This window comes from Lepidothrix coronata, unplaced genomic scaffold (assembly GCF_001604755.1).
Source record: "Lepidothrix coronata isolate B3197 unplaced genomic scaffold, Lepidothrix_coronata-1.0 Scaffold103, whole genome shotgun sequence".
NCBI classification, from domain to species: Eukaryota; Metazoa; Chordata; class Aves; order Passeriformes; family Pipridae; genus Lepidothrix; species Lepidothrix coronata.
Window position 1 is genome coordinate 2,512,160 of NW_016690283.1, and position 26,546 is coordinate 2,538,705.

Genomic DNA, 26,546 nt, shown 5'->3' on the forward strand with positions numbered 1-26,546 from the left:
TAAGCAGATGTACATTTGGCATCCAGATAAACGATGCAACACAAAATAATTACCACCTAATTCCTATCCATCCGGATATATATATCCACATAAATAATCAGAGCAAGTACCTTGAGAAAGGAGCTGAGGGGGCTGAGCCCATCACCAATGACATGCAGTAAACAGCAGAAGAAGATGTCAGAGTCCACGACGTGTCTGTCTTGGTCCTTCACTACAATTCAAGAACACTAAAAATACCCCTGCTTCGAGTTTGGGCTGTTTACACAGCTGTAGCATAAATATTTAGATTTGCAAGAGAAATGCTTGCTCAGCCAAAATCGTTGTGAGATCTCTGGAGTCAGCAGCAGGGGGTTTAGAGAGGCCCAACATTTCCTTGGAAAAGAGAAAATCGATAATAATTAAAGCAGGGAGCTGTGTTTCCACAGAAAACTAGGCACTTATGTAAAACTAACTCAGCTCATGTTCTTCAAGTGCATTTTCTGTCTGTCAGGTGTTTTGTGGGTGACGTGTGTGGCATTGCCCTGGCCAAGAACCACTGTATTTCCATAAATTGCTTTTTTCTTCTTACATTTTGTTACCATAAAGTTGGCTGTGGACTGCAGATCATCTTTTGACCACCCTATGCCAGGGGAAAGGAAGTCTTTCACTGCTTTTGAGTATTACACAGACTGGTACAGCATCCCTCACCCCAGGGAGGGAATGGAGAACCAAGCGGGCTTCTTCCCACTGAATGACTGCAGCCTCCTTTCTAGATAAAAGTCTTTAAGTGGATTTTCCATCTGGTAAACCCTCACTTCAGGAAAACCATGAGGTATAGCAGTTATTAAAAAGAAGATTTTTACTAATGCATCTGCTGTGTCTTCGTTATGTCAGGGCATCTCTATGAAGAGATTTGCAGAGAAATCCAGCCATTCATTTCCACACATAATTCCTCAATAGCCCATTTGCTTCAAAGACTTTTATAGACTTTTACTACTACATGAATCCTCAGATACTTATATTTTAAGCCCCAGGGGACCCATTGAAAATGAAATTCATTTTCTGGAGTTTTATGACAAAGGTTTTGCTCTGGATAAAAGCTTCCCGTTATTTCCAAACTTCTGTTCTCCACAAAGATGACTTTGGCGGGTCTGTTCCTATGGCTGCCACAGGGCATGGGTAGAATTTTAGGTTCCAAGAACAAATAAGAATATATTTCTATTGGAAAATACTCCTTACTTACCTCCATTGCTTTCAGTAGTCCAGACATCTTTCTACAGATATCCAAATGCACACAAACACCTGGGAGTGGGAACTCTGCTTCTTCACCTGTTGTTCCCATTACCATCGCCTGTCTCCTCACCTGACCCATCTCAGCACAGGCCAGCCCCACCATGGATGGCCATAAATGCCCTTAGAGATCCCCCTCACGCCCCCGAGTCCTGCCTGAGTGATGGTGCTGGGGAAACAGCGGCGGGTGGAAACCCTTTGAAATCACCCCTGATGGGGTAGCGATGGAGGGCAGCTTCTCTGGGTTTTGCTGAGCAGAAACCTCCCATTTCCCAAGCAACACTTTCCATCCAAATTTGGGCTCTGTCAGAGATGCTCACAAGGCTTTCTGCTGCACAGGGTGCTTTGATGTGGTGACATTATTTCCCTGGGCTGCCACAGCCGGTGCAGGTGATGGAGAGTGGCTGGTGGACTGGGCTGGGTCCCCCGCACAGCCCCTTCCCAACTCCCAGCACCAGCAGCAGACAGGGATGAGCAGGAAGAAGTGGCCCAGGGGCTCCCAGACAGCCCGAGGGCAGTTGTGATGTCAGCCCCTAGCCAGCAGGATCCCACCTGGACAGAAAGGACATGGAGATGGCAAAACTTAATAAGAAATAGGCAAAACTAGTAATAATAAAAACCCTTCTCCTTATTTCCATGATCCTAGTGGAATATTTAAGCCACACAAGGGCAAAGCAAACTCAGAGAATATTTTATATATTGACTGTGCTTTTTTTGGGAAGGAGCCAAGTCTCTTCACATTTTGCTTTCCTGAGGATTGGGAGTTCCCAAAAGCAAACCAGATGCCTTGAAAAATAGGCTAATGTGAGTGTGGGGATATCACACACATCCACTACCAAAGCAGGCACTATTTGAGGGAGTCCAGGTGTTCCTGGGTTGTGTAACTCCAGGATAATGGTGACCTGTGTGAACTGGAGCAAGCTATGTGACTTGTTGTTTAATAAAAATATAAACTGTCTGGGTGCAATCCAGGTGCTCCTGCTGAAGTCTGTCAAGATGAGATTTTACTGCCTCAGTCTTCAATGAGATACTGGGAGGAGTCGGATGATGGAGATGAGGCCAACAGAGAGGGTGGAAGAGGAGGATTAGAGGAGAGCCAACATGGCCACATCATCGAGGCACCAGAGGGAAAGCCAGACAGTTACACTGCGACAGCGCTGACACAGCTAAAGGAAATATTTAGCTGGACTCATTTGCCACAAGGTGTCATTGGAATTGAGAACCAACACGTCCATCAAAGGATGAGGTGCAGCCAGCACTGTGGTTTTTGAGGATTATAAACACCACACTTCAGGGAGCTGCAGACAGACAGGCACTTTCTGATTTTCTCCATGGAAAAACATGCTGGCAGAAGCCACGGCTGAGTTTGTTGTTTGTCTGCCAACATGGTGCCATGGTAATGCACCAAGGATCACTGCTAGCAACTTTCTCCATGTGGAGCTTCTACATCAAACCAAGCTTCTTCCTCCATCCCTCTGTCATGGCTGGATCTCTCAGGACAACATCCCTGTCCCTTTGCTTGCCCTGCCCTGTGATCCATAAGCAGCGATGGGGCCACAGTGAGTCCCACGGAAAACTGGGCAGCCATCTCACCATCCCTGCGAGCACCCAGAGGACACCTCCAGACCTTCACAGCCTGGTAGTTCTGCCTCGGAAACTGCAACTGGCAGTAACACAGGGCAATTAGCCCTAATCATCCTGAATTATCACAAGTCCTCCTCCATCCCAGCTTTTCTGCCTCTCCTCCTCCCAGAACTTTGCTCTCTCATTAATCGAAACAGAACCTTTCTGTCACCACTGATTGCATCGTCCAACATCAGCTGCCTGGAAGGATAAAAATAAAAGATGGAAAGCGTGTGCTTTTGGTACAAATAAATAGGTGCCAGAGAAGGTAATTTAATTATGCAGTGATTGAATTAGGTGGAAGAAACTGCACCGTGCCTACAAAATATCTGCCCTGATGATTGATTTGAGGCATGGTCCCTGTTTGGCCAAGAGATGGGGTTTGGTAGGGAAGGCTGGGAGCAGCTCCCTCCTGATGCCATCAGGATCCTTGTGGATACCTCACCCCCTCTTTTTTATCCAGCATATTTGGCTGCTGGCATTAAAATACTCTGGTTGCTCACTACAGATTTTCTGTGCAAGAAAAAATTACTTTAGAGCAGATGAGCCTGATGGCTGGGCTTTGTCCCTCCACTACTGCACCTCCTGTGGAATTACATGGAACAAAGTGGAACAATTATTGGACAGAATGGAAAAGCTCACTCTGGATGTGTGCTACTAAAAAGTAAAGGCCATGAGGAGTTTCTATGGGAGGGAAAAATATGAATTTATAGCCAATGAATGGTTTCAGGCTGGTTCCAGAGCCAAGTGCCCTGATGACGTGCCACAGCCTTGGCACACCTCTAATTGGGATGAATTTCCCTGCTGCTGGAGTTAATGCATTATGTATTGAAACCATTTGTGTTCATTTATAGCAAATAATTACTTTAAAATGTTATAATTCATTTGAGTTATTTGACTTCTCTATTAATTCTATAAATAATTGTTTAAAATACTGTGTTGAGGTCGGTGAAAAGCAGCAATATTATATTGTTATTGGTGGAATAGACACAGCGGAGCAGCTCCCTGTGGTTGGGTCAGCTGGTGGCACCATCAGAGGTCCAGCCTGAGCCCTCCACCCCCAACAGCTTCCCACTGGCCTTTCTCAGCACATCGATGCTGAAAATCACTTCGTGCCTCAAACTTGATGCCTCTCTCTTAATTGTTCTGAAATGCTGTGATTTCCATGTAAAGCTGCACGTATGTCCTTGCTTCCCCTTGCTGTAAATTTTCTATCCCATGACACCTAAAAGCAAAAGCAATCTTCTTAATCACACCACTTGAGAGCACAAACAGAGGTACAAGGTAAGAGGCACAGAGCAATAAGCTCCTCTGTTGTATGCCCTTCAATCTGGCTTGATAAATGGAGATTTTGCCCGGAGATTTTTCATGCATGAGCATTAAAAGGGGAACAAGGCTATTTTCTTTCCTTGCAAGCCGAGACAAAAGAGCCACGCTTTCCAACTAAGCAACATTAGTCTTTATTTCAAGGGGGGAAATTAAATAAATGAATTTGAAAGTGGGAAGGGGGGAAAAGCCTTCAGAACAGGATTTAATAAAAAATTATTTCTGGGGTTCTCCACAGCCTCCCGATGTTTCAGCCAAGTCCATAAAGCATTAGGGAAACACATGGACCCTGTAAGCATCCACCAGCTGCCCCTGGCTGGGCACCCGATGCTCCAACCCAGCAAGCTGCCAAAATTTTTTAAAAGTAACCTGTCAGTTAGCAGATTCTCTCTGAAGAATTTACTCTGTATAAATCCAAAAGGAGAACTTAAAAGCCTTCTGTGTTTAATTCGATCAAGGCTTTAATAACATCTGGCTGGATTAGCGTGTGGGTGCTGCTGCGCTCCCAGGAGCGGAGCTGGAAGCGGCCTCCTGGCACCCCATGTTTGCTGTGCTTGAGTCATTTCCCCACCAAGCTCATGCTATTTGCAAGTTAAAAGGATGATGCTGTGGGGTTCCAGTGGCACAGGTCTGTTCCTGCAGGCACCTTCTGGGAGCTGGGGGTCCTGCCAGCACCAATCCTCCCCATTGGCACTGGAAGGCTGCTGGGGGTGAGAAAGGTGGAGAAGCCAAACCTGGCAGAGCCACTGTCCTGATCTGGGGCAGGAGGGGCTCTGTGGGGTGGCTGGGGGCCAGTGGGGACAGGGGATGAAGGGGCAGGGGATGGGGGCTCAGCCCCTCTTGCATCTTGTGCCATCACTTTGTCTTTCTGTGGTGAGGCTTCTCCTGGGAAAGCACCTCACACACCTCACACCAGAGAGGGATTTCACCTCCCTTTAAATCACAGGAAGATGATTTAAGGAACTGAAAGCTTCAAGCCAGGGCTTCTAACCGAAAAGACACATTGATTTTCTGTAGCTGATGGAATAAAAGAATTACTGTGGTGCAGAAAAAAAAAGGAAGCAAACTTTGTTCAGAAAGCCACCTTGGCACGTGCTGTGCATCAGTGGGGCTGATGCTCCCAGGCACTGGAGATGATCCTCCTGCAGCCTCAACCTGCACAAACATGCTGATGTGTGCAGCAGGAGCAGGCAGAGCCCAACACCCAGAGGGAGGTAGGGCAGTGATGGGGGACCAGCCACACATCCTGTGTGTTGCTGGAAGACCCCTGGGCAGGCAGGGAATTTAGGGAGCTGCACTGGGCTGCAGCCCAGCGAGGGTGTAGGCTTCACCCCTGCTCTCCAGCAGGGACACCATTTCCTTGCTGGCTTTTCTGTGGTGTCTTAGACATACTAATCCTCTACCCTCCACCCCTCTCACACTCCCCATCAGGGTTATTATCTCCATCTTGCAGAGAAGGGATGGAGGGGACCACGACAGACCAGCACTGGGGCTCCTTCCCTCCAGGTCCCTCCTTTTTGGGGCGCAGGGTCTCGACCCCAGTTTGGGGACCAAACTGCATCCCTTATAAAAGGGGTACAAACACCGGTGGGATGAAGATGGGGAAGCAGTGAGTGGGGGTTCCTCTTGCCTCCTGGAGGTCTCCAGCTGCTGGCAGCTGGATGCTGGTAGGCTTTGCTCTCCCTGCTGTGGAAGCCGCTTCGCTGGGGATGAGTAATTGATCTCCCCCTCGCCCGTGCCCTAATCGCCCCGTCACGGAGTCAATCGCTCACTTTCTCGCTCGCTTTTCCGGATGAATGTTTCATACCTCCCCCGGGGCGGCGATGCGGCCGGGGCGGTTCAGGATTCCTGGGCTTTAGGGAAGCGCCCGCGCCAGTCCACCTGCCTGGGGGGAAAGGACAGCACATTGCTCAAAAGTACCCTAGAACGTGTCACGGGGGCGTCCCTGGCGCTTGCAGCGAGTTCGGTTTGGTGGCTGCATCTCCCAGAGAAGGGGCGCAAGGCAGGAGAGCTGCGGCCGTGGGAAAAAGCAAAGGGGGGGTCACTCTGGGGATCAGCAGGAAACCCGACCTTTCTCAGTGCGGGATTTGGGCGATTCCCTTGCGGGGAGCAGCTGCCCATGCTGGTGGCAGCCTCTCACCCCGACACCCCCCACCCTGGCACTTCGCTTTCCCTCTGGCGCCCAGGTAACCCCCGAGCACCGCCCGCCCAGCACCGCGAGGAGCTGGCAGCGTTCCCCCGGCCCTTCACGAAGGCACCTTGTTAATTCTCTATTCTTCCGTAATTACACAAAAGCAATGACCGTTCTATCATCACTTTACAACGCCTCTATTAAGGCAGAAGTGTTGTGGTTCGGACACTTTAATTAACATGAATGATCTCACCTTTGTCCATAGCATCTTTTTACACGTTATTATATCAGGTAATTGCTAAACTACTCACTGGTTTGGAGAGGTCTGTACTTTCATTAAAATGTCCTGTTTTTTCTGACCTGGCAGATTACCCACATTTTTACGCTTAGAATTTTCAGGTGATTTGAGTTAAATCAATCTGCAAGAAACCGGATGATTTATTTAAAGCACTAGTGGTCTCAAACCAGGAAATGGGGTTTGGTCAATGCTTCTCCAAATTTTAGAAGTTTCAAGGTGCTCCCAGAGCTGTCTGGGAAATAACTCCCTATTGACCAAAGCTATCAAAAGAATGAACTGAATAGTTTAAATTCATTTGAAAACTCCCCACATTCGTGGGGGGAAAAAAAGGCATTCATTAATTTTTAAAATCCTCTTTCTTGTTTCCTCTTGCATGAGAAAAAAAGGCTGGTAGAGAAACCAGGGGCTCTTCCCTCAGGAAAAAAAAGCCCTTCCAAATTTTTTGAGCTTTTTAGAAATGCTGCCTGTGGGTTTTTTTTGAAGTGAAATTACATTGAAAATGGGGGTCGATTAAATAAAACCCTGCCCAAAAACCCAGTGGAGAAGCCCTTTCAGGGCATACTCAGACATGGATGAAACTGTGGCTTCTGACCAATTTTGACCACTTGAAAATGTCAGTTCTCTAAAATCATGGAAAATTGAAATAATTTTTATGCAAGTGACTAGGACTGGCTAAAGCATCTTGCCTGCATCCCGTCAGCCCTGAAGGTGGCCAGTGATCCTGCTTCACTGCTGAAACATGGCCTGGGGGCTGCAGGAGGCTTGGTCCTTCCCAGAGGCAGCTCCAGCTCCTGCCTCCTGCTTTTGGGGAGTGATAGGTAAGAGCAAGATGGGGACACAGGCACAGGATGAGAGTTTTGCCTTGGCTCTTCAAGGACCAAAGCACTGGGTAAACCCTGAAATTTGGTCTGAACACCTAAACCTTCACCTCCTCTTCTTCCTGCTTAGAAGCAGCAGCAGTGCTGAGTTAGAACAGACCACGGAGAAAATCCCACTGCCCTTCCACATCAGCACTGGGAGCAGCACCTGTCCCCAGCCCATGGCAAGCACAGGCTGTGGCATGTGAAACCTTTGCCAGCTGCTCACTGCTTGGCTATCACTGGAGAAAGAGCACCTGGGGGCCCTTTATGGCCTTGCCCAGATTCACCTGGGGCACACACCCACCCCCAGGCACTGGAGTCCACTGCAGCTCAGCCCTGGCCAGCAGTCCTGGCTGCAGCCTTGTCTTCGGAAGGGGCTTTCTATCATGTTGTCCCACCTCTCCAGCCCAGTCTTCTTTTGCTCCCAGCTACTGGACTGTGGTGGGATCCTGGATCTTGTTCATGGCTCACTGTGTGTGGAGGCGTCAATGGACCCTGGTACCAGTCCCTGCAGGACTGCACCCCATGGATGAGGATCACCTTGGACTCCCAGCTGGTCCTGCTGCTCTCCAACAGTGAGTTATTGTGTATTGGATGGTGGTGAAGACAAAGCTGTGTGTGTCCCACACCCTTACACAGGGTGCGAATCCAAAAAAAGGGGCTGGAGGGCAGCCTGCATTAAGGGACTGTCTTAATTTTTGCCATGTGTTTGACCAACATGGGTGTGCACCTTCCCCAGGGCTGGGGTGGGTCTGCTGTGGTGTCACCAGTCATGTTGGGGAGGTGCATCTGAGTCGTGTAAACCATGTGGGGTCAGAGCTGTTGTGCTGTCCTACCTCTGAGAAGAGCCTCTGCCAACACTGAGCCCCCAGTGCTGGGCTGGGGGCCATATCTCTGACTCCCAAACCCACCCCCAGAGGTGAAGGAATTGGGGACCAGCTCTGACCTGCAGCCCTGTGGATGTGCCACCTGGGCACAGGAGGCTCCTCTGCCCGCGTGGGCAGCTTGGTGTGGTGGTGATGAGAGTTGTGGTTAACTGGGTTAATTATATTCATGTTGCTAAGAACACGGTGAATTATGTTAATAGCAGCATCTGGGGAAATTACATCTTCATTAATTGGTCTTGATTGCTTTTTGGCAGATGCGAGATGTTTCTGACTTTAACATACAGGACAAAATTTATTGTGATCAGTGCATGCAGTAAATGCACAAATACCATTACCTTGCCTCACTAATTAACTCTCCAAAGAGGAAGGGATGGCAAAGACCTGCATGGTCATCTCAGCCTTGCTCTCCTGCTCCGGCCAGGACAGGCTTGTTTTCTATTGGTCTGTGCTCTAGTGCTTCTTCTAATAGAGCTTTGAACGTTATTTTGAGTTAATAATGGTAATAATGTGGTTGGCAGATACAGGAAAGCAGTTATGGGGCTGAGGATGCTTCTGATGATGTGTTGTACCCTGCAGTTGGCCTTGTTGCTCTCTGGCTCTGATCTGCCCATAAGGCTCCTCCTCATGGACATAACTTGGGGTCAGTCAGGTCTATTCACATGCTTGGTGTCAAATACGTTGATGATTTGGAGACCTTTGATCCCATTGTGAGAAGAAGAGGAGGCTCACCCAGGCAAGGCTGTCCTCAGGGGACCACAGCTGAGTGGAAGATGGGGCTGTTGGCATATCCCAAACGATGTCAGTTGTGGCGAAAGCAGCGATGATCTATGTGCAGCCTGTGGCATCAATCTTTGCAGTTCTTTAGCTTTCAGTCAAGGTAGCAGCAGCAAACAAAGAATAAACCCCATTTCAATGAACTATAGCTACATAGCAGAAAGCTCTGTTTTTAACCATGCCAGAGATCCTAATCTCTTTGGATAAAGCCCCAAAGCTCCAAGCAAATGTGGAGTGTGGGGAGGAGGTAATGCATTACCTCCCTGGGGAAGAACAGGCTGAAACTCAGGCGAGGCATCAAGTTCCTTGTAAGTTATGAGGCTGTTCATCTGGGGATGGCAATAAGTTGTATTATGGCCTTGCTTGCTCTGCCTTTTTTTTTCACAACACCATCTTTCATTTTAATAGTGGTTTTTCAGCCAGCTTTGTTAGGGCTGCTGCTAATTGGGCTGGATTCATGTGTCCCACCAGGGCACAGGACAAGCCTGGCACTGCTTAAAAGAGAAGGGCGAATTTTACTGCCTGGTGCTTTGAGTAGACAGAGCCCAGGCTTTGGGGAGCAGGAGGAAGGGGCATGGCAGCGGTGAGAGAGGAATTTAGGAACAATTTTAACTCTCTGGCTGCCACGGAAGCTGAGAGATACTCTCCCTGTGACAGCGATGGGACTGAGAGTGGCTCCACGTGAGTCAAACAGCCCCCAGGGGGATGAAAGCCCCTTTTGTGATTGACTTTTCTGACCTGGAAAGATGTGGGGCCATCTCTTTTGCTGAGAAATTAGGTTTAAAAGTTCTTCAGTGCTGAAAATGTCAGATTCAGACCTTCACGAAGTGGTTTTCATGGGTCATCACAGGGAATCAGAACTCGTGGCTGGGACAATTTCATCAGAGCTTTGGAAGCAGCAAGGTTTGCACCCTCAGAACCTAGAGCTAGATTTTACTGAGAATCTGTAACGTGCTGAGTGGGGAGCTGGCCATATCCTTCACATTACATTGCCTCTGTAAATAAGTGCAAGGACCAGGACAGCTGTGATACATGTGAGATTTGGCTGCAAAGCAACACTTGGGGCTTGTGGAACACACTTCTACCTGCTGCAGGGCTAACCAGGTCTCAGCACAGGGGCCCTGGTAAGTTAGAGAGCTCCAGGGTTTCTGCTTGTGTTCACAGAGCCCCTGGGAGACTTTCACAAAAACCTTTCCCAACCCATCCCACAGCATCTGTCCTCACATCCTCCACCTCTGTCCTCACTGCCCTACAGCCCTCGCTGGAGCCCTGGGTGCCACAGTCCTGCCAAGATGGCTGTTCCAAGGTGACCAGAGTTTCTAGCTCTCAGTCACAACACTAAGATGGACAAACTACACTGATGAGATGGAGCATCCGCTTGGGATGTCTCCAAAAATACAGCTCTGAAAAGTGGGGCTGTTTAGTCAGAAGTGCCATCATCTCACTGTCGCTTCAGTCAGTGTGGCAATATGTGCCCCCATCTCACTGTGGGTCACCTCTTCGCCCAGAGGACAGAAGAGCACGGTGCAGGAGATCTAGGATCCTTCTCCACATCCACACAGATAAACCAGGTGGTAAAACCAGGCCACTTCTTGGCAAAGGTCTTTCCCCATCAGCCACTGTTGTAGTAAGACCAGAAATGTCGGGAAACTGCCCAGAAAGGAAGCCTGCCCACACCAAACAGGTTACATTTGCAGCTGAGAAACAGCAAGGAGCTTACTAGTTGGTAAATGGACTGAATTGCAGCACTGCCTTTATTTTAAAGGGCAATTAGCACTGTGGAAGGATTTTCTCTGCCTCTTCAAAACGTTTGTTAGTTAAAAGCTCAGTTTATGGTTAACATTACATAATAACACATGTCACAGCTCTGCAATTGAACTGCTCTGTGGCATCAAGAAAACTGTGCCAGAGCAGAAGTCTCGAGAGATGCAAATGGGGGGGAAATAGTGCTGTGAAATTAAATGGTACCCACTAAAACGTAGTGGGGATGTTTTCAGTGAAAGACTGAAATCCTGGGTGATGTAGTTATTTGAAGTTTTCCCTTCTTGCGCACTTGAGAAGTGGGACTGTTTGAGTACGGATTTTGAAGATTCTTTTCAGTGAGGGCTGTGCCCAAGGCCAGTGAGGAGCAATGTCATATAGTTCAGGACAGATAAACCAGGCTGGCCCATGAACCACTCTGTAAACCTGGTATTAGGGCAGGGAACATTCAGAGTTTCCATCAGGCAAGTGGAACAGCCTGGATGTGTGTGGGGCAATGAATGTGCTGGCGTAGCCTGCTGCTTGGACTGGCCCTGGGCTGGAGCATGGCTTTAACTTCAACACCAAGCACTGCAGTGGCAATCTCTTACTGCCACTTAGCTAAAGCAGAGATGATGAAAATGTCACCACTGTGACCACCCCAGTGATGGCTCCAGGCCATGATCTCAACTGTTGCCATGTCCGCTGCTGACAGTGAGTGGGAAATACTCTTTCTTGGGGAAGAAAGTTTTCTATCAGTAGTTGCAGAGTGCTGGGTCCCTGCTCTTTGTTGAGCCAGGCTGTCACAAGAGAGATCAGAAATCATTTATTTTTAACGCTATGAATATGTAGAAACTTGTCTGAGCTTCTGCACGCAGTGGCCATGAATTTAGAAACAGCATCAGGAATCATGGCATTCGGCATCCTGTGAATCGGGTCAGAGCTATAAATTTCTCTTATTGGTGCACAAGCCATTTGCCATACGTGACTTTCTGAATTTGTGGTCATTTCTCTCTCTACCCCTGTGTGCCGAGTGTATGACTGAGATTTTATATTGCACCTCTGAGACACAAAGTCCTTCTGATGCTTTTGCCTCGCATCCTAAACAGGCTCACTCGCTCTCCTGCCTGTCCCCTTGGCTAATGGCTTCTGGCCACAGCCTGGCCCTTAAATCACAGGCTGCACCCAGACAGGCATAAACTGTGACTCTCCCCAGACAAGGAGGATTTGATTAGAGTGGTGAGGGATGTGACTCTGAACACAGGCGCTCGGCCTTGTGAGAACAGCTGCTCCTACACTGGGCCCAAGATGGGTCCTCTGGCACAGGCACTGAAGGCAAGTCCTACAGAGACCTCAGACATGTTCACTGAGCCTCTCCAAGGACAGTCATTTGGAATACAAGGGGAGGAATGTTCAGCGTGGATATCGTGGGGGTATGTTAAGATGATCTGTGTGTTGGGAGGAAAGCTTAAGCTAAGGAAACTCACACTGTGGGGACTGGAACATGGTGCTGCCATCCACCTCCTCCACTTTACTGCCTGTGCTTTTCCTCCCCCACCTCTATCTGTTCTAGACATAAAAGCTTTTTTTATTGCAAGATTATTTTTGCTCAGTGAATTAAAATGAAGCATTTGCAACCTCTCCTCCCCAGTGCAAGTGTTCCCGGCAGCACTGCTCTCCACCTGGTCCTGGCCCCTCTGGTCAGCCTAGGAAAGCCCAGCAGCAGGACAAGGTCAGGCTATTGCCAAACCCAGTTCTGCTGAATGGGTTCCCCTATTCCACAGATCTGCCCCCTATGAGCCTGGTGAATCACCAAAGGCAGCAGATGCAACTAAGATGTTTCCTAACTAATTTTTAATCCTTTTGGCACAGCAGTACCAACACAAAAACATGAACTGTATCAAGGCTGTTTATTAAATTCTGGTCTGGCTGCAGTTGTGCAACCCCACTGAAACACTTTGGTGCAGTAACATGAAATAAGAACAGTGGATTTCCACACATGTCACTGAGAACTGTATCTTGCCAGCAGGTTGCTCTTGAGGCTGATACATAGGTGTTATCAGGGTCTGAGCCCAATTATGAGGGTAGAGCAGGACATGGAAAATTGCACATTTCTGGGTCAAAGAGCTGATATGGCCCCTTCTACTAACTCAGAGCCACTTTTCAAAGCCAAGGTCTCCAGCAAAGTACATGTACAACTCTGTTTCCATCAGGATAAGGTTTCTGTGCTTGTTAAAGGCTGAACCTTTGAGCCTTTTCAACTTAATCCTCTTCTAAGAGTATTAGTTTTTTGGGGAGATTTTTGAAATGGCAAGGCTTCCTGAAATTCTGATCTATTGGTGCATATCTAGAGCATTTACCATCATCCATCAAGGCCCTGCCAACATGCAATCTGAATAAAAGCAGAGAGGAAGCACCTTTGCCATCATGATTTTTCAACTATAAATTGCTGGAAGTTGATCTTAGTGAAAACAGCACTAGCTTCATGTATTCAGTAGGGAACAGACATTGGACAAAGGAAATACCAGCCACAGGGCTGGTGGTGCAGGGCTATAAATGTGGAAACAGGTTGATAATAGAAACTGGTTTGTAGGTGCTAGCAGACATGAGCAAAGAGAAGTTTTGAAAGCAAAGATTTCACAGGAGCTGTCCCTGAAGAAACCCTCTGAAACTGAGACTAAAGCAAATGTTACTCTCGGTTGCCACTTCAAATAGAAACCAGAGGAGGTGAGAGCATCCCCGAAGATGCCACCAGCTCTCTTCCCCGTGTTTTGACAAGTGTCCATGCACAGCTTCAGTGCTAACCCACCTTCTTGCCTATATTTCAAGTTCCAAACTTTTTAATCAAAGAGTGGCCCAGCCTTCAAAAACAAATCCAAGGACTGTTTTACTTTGAAGAAAGGATAGTCTTGCCCAGCAACCACTTACAATGAAATGAAAAAAAATTACTACATTTTTATTGTTATGGTAAAGAGTAGGACAGAGACAGAAAGTCATAGCTGCTTTACTTTGTTCCTTAGAGACGGGGAACAGTGTACATCTGGCTTTAAATAAATAACAACAGTAACTTCCCAATGGCCTTTTGTCTCCCAGCCTCAAGAGTTTCTGAACTAGCTGAAGGCCTCTTTCTTGTTAAGAGCTTCTGTCTCACTCCAACCTAGAGGTTTGTGACAAAACTGAGGTTATTTTGTGGAAGGGAGGAAGTAGATGCATTAGTGATGCATTAGTGAGTGCATTGCCTCTTGGCTGAGGTTTAGGTTTATTTGAATTTATTATTTCTGATGTGATCAACTGATCACTTACTGACCATTTTACTTTAAATGTGGTCAAGGACTGCAGTCTACTGTCAGTCAGTCTATCTGCTCCCACTCTTGGTCCCCCTCTGCTATGTAGCAATGTCCCAGCACTCCCTCCCATTGTCTGTCTTCAAACCACATGTTTTTCTCAGCTCAGAGCTGCAGAACACTGTAAAGATCCCCTCAGCATAGCATGGTGGGAGTGTAACTGTGTACACTCTGTTTTGCTCATAACACTGAGCAGTTCTCTGACTAAACACACCTTTCTCTTCCCAGCCATCACTAACCAGTTATTCTTCTTTCAGCATAACTTCAACCTGCCACTTAGCCATTAACTGCGTCTATCTGTACCTAAGAATTATTTGAAACGAAACATTCAATTATTACAGAGCTTTAACACCAGAACAAGACTGCTGTTTGACTTCTTTGTTTCAGAAATGATAAAACACTCCAGCGTTAAACCCCTGTTCTCTCCAACAGCAGCCGAGCCACTAAATTGATGACATGCGGATTAACCAAACAGTCCAGCAAATCATTGGTAGAAAGGGCTGTTTGTGAGGTGCAAGGACTGCTGTCTGAATCCATTTGATGTGCAGGCATCTCACAGTCATTACTCATTACCAACTCCTTCCTCCTGCGGCGTAATTTTCCAATATGTTCTCCTTCATTTTCACAGGGAAGATCTCTACCGTCGCTTTCAACTGCAACTGCACCCATCGAGCCCATTTCTTGAGGCTGTGGTAAAACTTGAATCAGATGAGGCCCAAAAGGTATTTTCTGCAGCTCTTCTGCTTTAGATGTTGAAAAGTCAAATCCATGGGTTAGTAATCTGCAGCCGTCTGGCTCACAGCCAACTTCCCTCCTCTTCCTCTTGCATGAGGCACCTGTCCTTTGCTCTGCACCAGTGCTGCTGGAATGTGCCTGCTCTGACACACTTGTCTTCTGACACTTGATATATGCAGACACTGCTTGATTCAGGTACTGAAGATTCATTTCATGGGATGTTGCCTCAACCTAAGAAAACACCCAGGATACACTCAGTTAAAATGGGCCATGTTTCAATTCAGCGCTGTGTGATTATTTTCCATGAATTACTTTTGCTACATGAAGGGATGGAATTTAAAATTCTTTTTCTCAGGCAGCAGAAGGACTCAGGGGAGCTAAGCAAAATGTCAGTAGTTCTTTGTTACTGCTCCTATAATGGGAGCAATAGAGGGCTTACCTCTGTGGGATTTAGCCAGAGATCTCCATCACTGGGGTTTTCTGCTGATTTTATGGCACATACCAGCATTCGAGTTATTGCCTCTTCTACACGGGCTTCATGATCTGCATCCTGCCTCAAGAAAACAGAGAGTTTTAGGAGATATGTTAGCTCTTGGGCCTGTGCAGAAAGCTGAAAGGACTTGGGAAGAACATGAATGGCCTTAGTTTGAAAGCCATACTCATGTATGCAAAGTCAATGAAAGGTTTCAGACTTTTGATGCTCCTACTCCTGTGAACAGCCCCGACACAGGTCACAGCACAGGCTCACCTGAACTATGATTTGCAAAAAGAGATTCTAGTATGTGTATATAATCTTTTCCCTCATTAGTGTTCTGTTAATTGAATCTGGTGTTTGAAATTACAATACAGTGTTAGCATTTAATTAATGCATGCATTTATAGAGCGCTTCAGTACTAGAATGGCCATGGAAGTACATAGCACATTTTTTATATCTACATATTATGTCTAATTTAAGTACTTTAAACACACAGGATGTTCCAGGAAGGCAGCAGCTACCTATGGGCTACAGAGGCAAAAAAGTGAGTCTTAAGAAAATGTAGGAAATATTTTATCATGTAACAGCAGTTGACATACTTCTGCACTTCTGAACATCAGTAAAAGGAAAAACATTTTTCCTCTGAAAGCCCTCCTGCAAAACTAAAAACTAAGTTAATAGCAGGCTGTTTCTTTCAGGCCTTCACTTCCTCTATCATCCCCCTTAAGGCAGCTGGATACTAGCTGATTTAGGATAGCAAAAAAAACTTTATAAGATCCTTTTAAACTTTCTTTCCCATTTGAGTTTCTTGTATATGGAAGGGTGTGCGGAAGGAAATGGCAGACTCTCCAAACAAGATGGGTGGTTTGGTTAATTCAATGACAAGTGCCTAGATGTGGATACATAAATTTGCTTTAATCGAGATGCTTAGACATAGGAGTTTTGGACCTGGTCAATCCACAGCCCTGATCAGTCTGTGGTTTCAGGGAACACATCAAGCACGTGCATCTTGCCAGTACGAGTGCTGAAGGCAGTAATTCAGCCTGGAACCCTGAGCTGATTTTAGGATAGAAGCAGGGGAAAGTGTTGTTGGCATTTTGTGGCTTTAGATGCTTGGCTTATTAATGACCTTATATAACAAGCCCCCAAAACACAGACTTTGGTATCTACATGTGGAAATTATTTAAGGTGTTGCATTCTTGGTATTCATCCTGGCCTGCTGAATAACAGGGCTGTACTGATTGCATGACAGTATGTTAGGAAGCAAGGAATACTTTGAGTAGCTCGCATCCAGCTGAAAACAAATTACATTTCTACTCTAAACTCTTGCCAATATAATTAATGGTTTCACTGGGACTATAATTGTTGGCGTGATTCACATCTGTCAATATGAAAGCAGCTGGTAACAGCTGCGAGCAAGAACTGCTTACTTTGGTAATGGAAATGTTCTCAGTACTGTCTTTTAGCATCCATGTCACACTATTTTTACAGATGGACTGCCCAACACCTAACAAACAGTGCTGCCATCATCAGCTGTACAGATAATTTCTGTAAGAAACTTTCACCTGGGCTGAAATAGCTACATTTGCTTATGGCAGCTTCTGATATCTGGGGAGGGGGAGCTTGTGTGTTGTTCATTAGTAAGATCCAGCAAACGCTCCTTTGTTTCTGATGCCACCCACAAAACTACCCACTCTTGCTGTCACCAAACAGGATCTTGGTGACTTCTGCAAAGACCTTTATGACCAGAAGGGAGTTTAGCTCCACTGATTTATTTTTTTCCTTGCAACACATAAGAACAGCTAGAAATGCTACAGCTAAGGCACCACCCCAGCACCTGGGAGCTCCCAGCCGAGCACAGCTGATCCATCCTGACCTGCTTCTCCAGCAGGGACAATTTGTGAGGCACAGCTCAGGGTACAAGAGTGTGTATTGACATCAGGGTCTTTCCAAGCCCAGGGCACACAGCCAGTTCCTCTGAATTACCTCAAGGGCTGCTCAAATTTAAGGCAGGCTTAAATGGCTGCTCTACAATATATAGTTGGTGCTTTCTCTGGCACTGGACACAACCTGACCGTACTTAGGGCTACGAAAGACCTCATACGAAAGTATGGGCTGTGGGCCTGCTGTCCTTGCTAAATACATAGTTTCATCTGGAAAATTTCTCCATGAGAGAAACACCCAAGTGAGTTCCTCTGCTCTGCCAATGCTTGGTTTGATGCTGGTATGAGAAATGTATCGTGTGGTCTTTGAACAGCAGCTGAATGTACGTGTTCCTTTTCCCTGCAGATTCCCAGTCTAATATAATTTTTTAAAGTAGAAAAAAAGGCAATGAGTATTTTAGTGAGGCAGCTTTCCCAGGCCATTTCAAAAGATTTTTTTTTTTGGTAATATTAAGCCAGGATTAATAATAAAGTCATTTGAATCAGAAAACCTTCTGGAGCATTGAGATGATCTAGTGAAAGATGTCCCTGCTCATTGCAGGAGGGCTGGACTAGATGACCTTTAAAGGTCCCTTCCAACCCAAACAATTCTACAATTCTATGATATCCCTGGAACCATCACATACATACTGGTTAAGATAAGCAAGAAAAATCAGAGCCTGAGGAAAAGAAAATTAATTAAATACTTGAGGAAATCCAACTTCAGGCAATTCAAAACTATCACAGAGAAATGAAAATTCCAAAATCCTCTTCCACCCCCTTCCTATCACATTAATTTGATTTAAATTCTAATTTAGCTTTGCATGTAAGCATGTGCTTGAGGTGAAGTTGCTGTGGAAATATGATTTCTGCTGAGCTGTGACTTCAGATCTGGAACCCTGAAAGGTTCTTCAGGAAAAAAACGTATCCATAAGGGTTCTGCCCTCCACAGCCTCTGAACACAACACACCCAATAGGGCTGAACTTGGCAGGCAAGGGACAGAAGGCCATGCACACATGGAAGTGCTACATCACCATGACATAAAAGGGAAAATACCAGTTCAATCCAAGAGTTTATGCTGATGGTGATAGGATCAATGGATTCCACATAGTGCCACCAGTGCCTTGGAACGAGCAGGACCTGGAATTGGAGACATCACATTAGGGTACTAGGGGAAGGCTGAAGAAAGATAAGGTGTTTAATTATAGGTCATGTGGGATGCAGAGACAGAATGAGGCAAGAAAATAGGAGTGGGAAGTAATATTTATTTATTTCTTCTAAAGCGCCTTTTCTCAGGACTTAAATGCCCACTCTCTCTCCCACTGTATCAATACTATGGTGTAAGAAATGGGCGTGATCCAGAGCTGCCTTTCATCCAAACTCCTTCCCACGTGAGCAGGACTGTAACCTTGTAATTGCTGTAGGTAAGCAAAGTCCAGCCCTACAAAGGGGGTGCAGCTGGAATAGCAGTAGATCAGGGCTTTAGAGAAAGTCTCAGCCAAGCAGGAATTCTTTTGTAGACTCTCCAACTGAGCAGAATTTCCAGTTCCTTTAGAAGGACTGCCAGCTGGTTTCCCCAAAAAGCAGATATCCTAATGCTCGTCTGGGTGACTAACGATATGTAGCTTTAATTCTGGTAAATAATCGCCAGTATTACATTTGTCACTTTTAGTAGATAGGCTTTTAAAAGAAAGTGCCATGATTTCTGGGACAATCTAGTTTAGATCAGAGCTTTATAACTACATCAGGATGATACCTGTGACATAAAATTGATTCTAACCCATGGTTTCTAAGGTATGAGCCATTGATGTTGTTTTGATGATAGAGGACAAGCTTTACAGATTACTGAACATGAGATTAACATGGCACTATCAAGAAAAGCATAAAAGATATTTTTTGACAAGGAATAAAAATAGTCAGAGGCAGACAAAAATATACACTTCAGAATGGGGAAAGCAAAGCAATGATCTGTATCTGAATTGCAGACAATTTTTTTTCTTGGTAGACACAAATTACTTAGAAGCATGTTCTGCTACCCAGATAGCCCTGTGCTTCATTATATCAAAACACGGCTAATGAGAAAATGTCTGTATAGGAAACAATGATTGTGACTCCAGTCCTGCACTTACAGGACACTCAGAACAGAGTCATTTTTGGGCCAGATGACAAAATGTTCTCCACGGGCTTCAATTTAAGTCAAACAAAAAAGCAGTGGCTCTCTAAAGGTCAAAAACATTTGAAAATTGTACTTTAATCCAGTACAGCATACAAAACAGAGAAGGAAGTCGGTTAGTGGAGGGTCATTATTTTAAAAATATTACTAATTTGTTATTTCTGCCATCTGTATGAAACCTTGACTGCAGCCAAAACATGTTTTCTACATTGAGCAGGTTTCAGTGTTGTGCTTTTATCACAGAAACATGAAAAGTGCAGCTGCATTAGCAGCAACGGGTTTATCTGTTAGGAAGTGTTGCCCTACGTTTCACTGACTGCAAAATCACATGAAACCTCCCCCAAACGCTCATCTGCTCTATAAGGGATCTTACGCTGAACTCTGCTACAGAATCTGGATGCCCTCCAAATGACTGAGTGTAATGATGAGGCCTGGAAAACTTTGTTTTACAGCAGAAGAAAGCCCAGCTCCTGCAAGTGGCTGTTTGCAACAACAGGATTCGTCCTATGAGATCTGTGTAGGAAAAGCGAGTTTTGCGACATGTTGGAGAAGTGGATGAAGACACCAGGGAACTGGGGTATGGAACAGAGGGACTATGCAGCAAGGGAAAACAAGCGAGAGGCAAATTAAGGGAACTGTAAGAATGTTTCAGTCAGAAAAACAAGATGGAAATTAGGTGCTGGCTCAACACGACTGGCATGCGAATCAGGTACAGAATTTCTTTGGAAAGAGAAGGTACAGCCAGGAGGAAAATACAACTCCCCCAACGTGTCCTGTGTTTTCAAACCTAAGAAGAGGAACTTGGTCTTTTAGAGACCGATCAGATTTTACTTGCCAGCAGGCTGAGGGTAATAACTGCGAAATTGTGCCTTTCTGCAGCTGGCACTGTTTGCTGATGCAATTTATAGAAGAGCTACAGAGCTGCGACTCAAACAGGCAAAAGAGGTTCCATAAAGACACTTGCTCTCCCTCTTATTTTTGGGCAAGCTTATGCATGTTAAAATAGGGATTTATAGCAGGAAGAAAACTGAAATTATCAAAAAGCAAAAGAACTAAAACTTTAAGGAAGATGAAGAAATGGAAAAAAGTGATTAAAACCAAAAAATACATCTGGCAAGCAAGCAGAACTAACAAAAGACCAAAAAACCCCCAACAAAACAAACAAAAAACAGCAAAGAGAGAAGTACAGTAGGATTCTTCTACCTTTACAAACTAGTATTCTTCTAGGTTTGCAAATTAGAAGCAAAAAAACCCCACAACAGAATGAAAACAAAAACCCACCACCACCGCTTCTATCAACCCTACAATAAAATAAAGCAGACTTCCATATGTTTATGAATATGGGACACAGATTTAGGTACATTCCAATAGGAAATGTGAAAGTAAACCACAGTGAAATAACACACACACAAATGCAGTGAACATTTTGCAGGGAAAATGTAAAGTGCAATAGCAAGACAGAACTATTCCAAGCTAAGAGATAATCTTATGCTAGCCTGCTTTCTACAGAACATATCTAACTTTGCAGGCTGGGAAGATACTGATCTAAACAGCAACCAATCAGATAATTTTAATATTTAGGCTAGTGATAGGCAAATACAGAAAATGAAGTCAAAGTAGGACAAAAATCCCAGAAAAGATAAAAAGAAATTCTGTAATGGGAGGAGAGAAACCAAGGGAATACTTGGGAGAGCAAGTGGAGCAATGCTGAAGACTTGTACAGCACAGAGAACAGACCAGGTTTGAATTCTCAGTGGACATGATTAACTCAATACAGTGCAAAGGTAGGGCAAAGGTGGAATTGCTTCAAAAAGAGAGCATATCCTGAAGTGAAATATTATACCAAGAAATTTCTGCTCATTAGAAAAAGGTATTTAGGTAAATGCACATGAAAAGGAAGCCAGTGTGATGGGAAGATAAAGATGTAGGGCCATGGGGGGACCCCAAGGAAATCCCAAAGCTGCCTGTAACCATGGCAATGAAAAATGAAATAGATACAGTCAATTCTGTGGAAGCACCACCCGGGGACTCTGTGCGAGTGCTGCTACCCCAGCCTATGCCCTATCCCTGCTGGTGCCTGGCTGTCCTAGTCCTAGTAAGGTGCTCCTTACCCTGCCTCCCTCCTCCCTCCTGAGCTGGTGTCTTCCCACACACTGAAACTAAGCTCCAAGGGCCACTGATGTCAGAAACGTGAGGACAGCCCTTGGGAAAAGCAGTGAAGAGGGAGGGAGTCCATTCCTTGTCCGTGGCAACCCTGGCAGGAGACTGAAGCTCAGGGAAGATGGTGAGGAGTTAGGAACCTGCAGGTTTCACCTTTGGATTGCCTGGCTTTTGGGGCACTCAAGGGGTTCTCCCTGTGTGTTACAGGCTGAGTGCTGTTTTTATCACCAATCCCAGTGTAAATTCAGCTCCTGGACTCTTCTGCTTCTTCTGTGATGGAGATGATACTTCTTGTGTCTCAGGGTTGGGTTTGGCTGACTGCCTTCTCTATGGGGTGACTTGGGGCCAAATGAAAGTTTGAGAGACTTTCATTTGTAGTCTTTCAAATGAAAATTCTTTATTCCTTCCCAAAACAGAATTATCAACCATCTACTGTGCATAATGCTGTGGACAACTCTGAATCCTCCTTCACTAAAATAACCTTTTAAAAGTATTTTGTATACTTGGAGCTGGAATGTTTCACTGTCTTTTAAAAAGTTTGAGTTATTGTATTTCTTGACTTGCTACAACACTTTTTTCTTTGGTATCAATTATATTTTTCTTGGCTAGTCAGACTGTACTGCTGTTCCCCACTTTAAGCCCAATCTGAAGTTCTCACTTCTTTTCTTTAAAGCTGGCACACAGGGAAATCCCTTCCTGACTTCATGAATATTTCTGCTTGCTCAGTGTTGGGTTAGAAGTCGGAGGTTTATTTGTGCTGTTGGGAGCTCTGGTTGCTGGGCAGGATCCTGTGGTGTGTTAGATGCCACAGCAGGAGCACAGAAAGAGAAAACCTTGCAGCTATATGCAGGAACTGAGTGACAACTGTATTTATGGACAAAGACTGAGTTCAAGATGTGTTTCTTTAGACTTTCAAGAAAGCAGATAAGCAAAAGCAGAGGAGGGGAGCTTCTTAGCAGCAGACCACGGTGAGAGACAGCAAGCAGTAACGCTGATCTTTTTCTAAAATCAGTATTTCCCATATTGTGACAATATTTTTCAAGGCTGGAAGGGAGCATCCTTCTCAGACTCAATGAGACTCTAAGACTAGTTCAGTCAGGCCTTTCCTTGCACTTCTGCACTGCAGCTCCTCTGGCTTTAGGCTGCACCTGGGGCACAGGGCCACGACACAGGAGAGCTGAGTGCTGCCTCTAAACAGCAAACAGTTTAGGGGCTCCTGTCTGGGGCAGTGTGAGAGGGAATGGTGTTGCTCATGGGAGCCCAGTGTCCAAGCTGCTTGCTCTCCATCAGGAGGGCTCCTTTTATAGCCTGTTCTGAAGGACAAGATGAGATGAATGTTCCTGCAGGAGTGTAATTGTATAAGATCACCTTGTAGAGGTGCCAGGTTCTTCCCACTGATGGCACATAGGGCACCTGTCCTGAATGGGGTTTAAGTTGAGGATGGCAGATCCTACCCTAACTCTCTTAACACTTGTCCCAGAGCATGGGGTGGAAGGTTCTAGAACAGACATGTTTTGCCCCATTTGTGGTCTTTTAGGCAGCATTTGTATATTTGTGAAAAGAATCAAGGTGTCATCAGAAATGGTGCAGAATTTACTCAACTCCCTACTTCGCACTGAGCCTTGCAACCACCACACAGGTGACCAGGTTCAAATATTTCTAAGGAGCCCCATCTGTGTGAGACAACTTGAGCTTGTAACTTTGTGGATATGGTCAGGTACTGCTGCGAGCCCTTCACCTACTCAGCTGCCTATTTGAGTAAGCTTGATATCTAAATGTTTTCCTAAGTTGTTTGAGAACAGATCACTAATGTATAACTACAAATTGTGGTAAGACCTCTGTGGAAATGTAGCCGACAGCCACAGGTCAAGTACAGGATGAAACCTTATAAAACCTAAAGTCTCAGACAACTACCAAAATTCATAATTCTGAACAATACAGTGGAAGGGCACAAAGGATGCAACTGAAGTATGCCTTGTGCATTGGTACAATGTTATATGAAGGAATTCTGCTTTTAGGCAGAATGGGTGTAGAAAAATGGCTTGTAGCAAACACCGACCAGAAGGTGGCATTAGACACATTAAGTTTTTGATATTCAAAGCTGCACTCACCCTACATGCAGCTGCTCTCCTGAATACCTAAGAACACCTTTGTCTTTATTTTTTCAACCCTTTATTGTTACAATAATCCAAAATGTTCCGCATTACCCTCCGAGAATGAGTGGAGATTCTACATATTAGCACAAAATAAGGCAGCCCACAAATTCTGCAGTAATTGTATTACTTCTATGTGAAAACCACTGTTAAGCACATATCAAGACTGTTATTATTTAGGGATTCTCTCTCTTGTTAACAAAGGAGTTCTTCTAGGTCATTCCTTTCCTCTCCATCAAATAGCAGTGCTCCCCAGCCACCAGCCCCATAAGCTTCTGGATGAGATGCTGGATGAAGGCAATACCTCACTGCTCCATCATTGCTTCCACATTACTCTCCCCTCCACCCTGAAATCCAAAAGTATTCCCTTCATGGAAATGCAGACAAATTGTATTACTGAGCTGGCTCAAGAACTTTATTCCTAGCAAGATTAATTTGTAATTGCTTTAAGCCTAATTAAAATTAAGATCATATTAAAGGTTCACTACCACACTTGATCATTGCAAAGGAGATTATAAATTGAAATAGTGTTGGGGAGCAGGGATAATGCACTGCTGAATGGATGTGGCATTTTTATCAATAGCAAAAATTTTTTCTTTGTGCTTTAAATTATTGAATGATGCAACCTTATGAAGTGCTGAATGTAAAACTACTCATTTGCTTTAGAAGTATGAGTAGGAGCTAATGTAGTGCAAACAACGAAGGTTGATCACAGATTCCTCATTTGCATCTGTACCAATTGCAGAGCATACACTTCCCAGTTGATAGGTATCATCCTCTTCTTGGAAACTACTATCCTGGCTTCAGCCTGCCATCTCACCAGTTTATGGGAGCACTCCTCAGTCTGTCTCCTCAAAATTAACTGGATTAGCAAAAATCCATTCCTTAAATTGTTGAAGGCAGCTGGGTTTGCCAGCTAGGGACAGGGGAACACTCACACAAGTTGCTGAGCTGGCAGGTCAGAAGAGGTGACAGCATCTGGTAGGAGAATGGTGAGAGGGCTCTGGAAGCGGCAGCTCCACCGTGTGAAGCGGTCGGAGCAACGAACATTGCAAAATTCCTTTGGAAAGGCCTGACAGCTTGAGGTGTGCAGCGGTGTGTTACAGGGACATACATGGCTGAACAAATGAAAAAGGGTAATTCAGACTTCAAATACAGACCATGCTGATTAAATAACGAAGGACACTACTTACGGCAGGAGACTAGGAATTAAGTCTCAAGCCCTACTCTCACACTGCTGCTGACTGCCTGCGTGACTGTAAACCAGGCACTTATAACTGAACTTTCTTAGTAAAACAGGATTAATAATATCCCCACATCCCTGTAAAGCACCACGAAACCTCTGGATGCTGTGTGCTCTAAATGCAAGTATCACTGAAGTATTTATTAAAGGAACATGAGAAGGCTATTCACTACCAAAGTATGAGCTCCTTTGCTAGCTCTACATACTTATTAATCAAATGCATTTTATGCAAAATACTGGTGTCAGAGTTCAAGAAAGTTCTAAAGCAGACAGATTGGAGGTGGTTGCAAGAACTGTGATGGAATTAGGCAGCTGATTCAACTGCTTCTTCAAACGTTTGCAGTTTTTGTACAAAAAAGTCTAGTAAAACAACTGTCAGCAAAGAAAACTCCTGTGCTGAGAGAAATGTGTCAAGTCTGAGTGCAGAGTGAAGGAAGAGAGAAATTCCACAGTCAATTTGATAAGATTTTCTAGCCTTTAATTAGCCAGTTAAATGACTTACAGGAATATAAAGTAATGTAAAGCTTGTATGTAAATGGTACCTGTCCTGGACTGAGTGTAACAACATGGGCTGTTGCGTTCCTAAACTTGGGAAAGTGTTTCAGATCAGGGTTGGCAACACTGACTTTGCTGAATACGCTGGATTCCTCATAAGGGATCCTGGTAGGATAAAGGAAACTGGTGTCACCAGGTGGGAAGAGGTGCCATCTCTTCCTGAAAATAGAGAGAAGACAAAAATGTATTCCGTGCATGTCACTTACAGCAAAGAACTAAAGGCAGTAGCAAGGTTTTCAATAAAACATAAATCTGTCTTCGCTGTGTGAATCTCCTACGCAGTGAGAACACAGGCAGTGCTTACAGGCTGTCTCCTGAAAGTGTTTTTAAAATATTCCACTTTTTAATTTTTTAACTGAAAAGATTTACAGCTTCTCACCAATTATTTCTAAAAGACAGATAACATAAAATTTTAAAAAAAGCTCTCCCATCTGGTTTCTCCGTCCTCCCTTTTACATGCAGCATTTACAGATGCTCAGAGAATTAAAATCTGCTCTACAAATTAGTGGAAATAGTTTTGTTAGAGACAATGTATTTTTGTTCAGTGAATGAATGGCTTTCAAAATCCACGTTTGTTTTGAAAGGAGGGCATCGTGTGTTTAGGATGGCAACAGTAAAAGGGTACAGACATGATCTTCTGTTTCCTATCATCACCTGGAGTACTTATGAGGCTGTTAGTCATAAACCCTTCATTCTCAGTAAAAATCACCTTAATGCTCCCATGCCAAAGATGGCATAAATAAAACCCAGACACACCCATAGACATAAGCATCCTGAAACATCTGTATTTTTGTGTTATTAGTACCATATGATGAAAATGTGGCTTGTGTGGGCCATTGGGTTTAAGAACTTACTCATGTGACTAAATGCCCAGATG

The 26,546-nt window shown here is 45.0% G+C and overlaps 1 protein-coding gene across 4 annotated transcripts in view; it reads right to left on the reverse strand.

Annotated features, from left to right (window-relative positions):
- Nucleotides 1–13,730: 13,730 nt before the first annotated feature.
- Nucleotides 13,731–26,546, reverse strand: part of HSPBAP1 (HSPB1 associated protein 1) — a 37,015-nt gene continuing 24,199 nt past the window's right edge. For 3 of the 4 annotated variants that reach the window (XM_017823579.1, XM_017823580.1, XM_017823582.1), the window contains exons 5-8: nucleotides 25,657–25,828; nucleotides 18,442–18,525; nucleotides 15,427–15,537; nucleotides 13,731–15,218 (exon numbers count right to left, since the gene is read on the reverse strand). In XM_017823579.1, the coding sequence (XP_017679068.1) occupies nucleotides 14,661–15,218; nucleotides 15,427–15,537; nucleotides 18,442–18,525; nucleotides 25,657–25,828 (925 nt within the window). In that variant the 3' untranslated portion in view covers nucleotides 13,731–14,660. The remainder of the gene's footprint in view (nucleotides 15,219–15,426; nucleotides 15,538–18,441; nucleotides 18,526–25,656; nucleotides 25,829–26,546) is intronic. The other variant, XM_017823581.1, reaches the window with a different exon arrangement.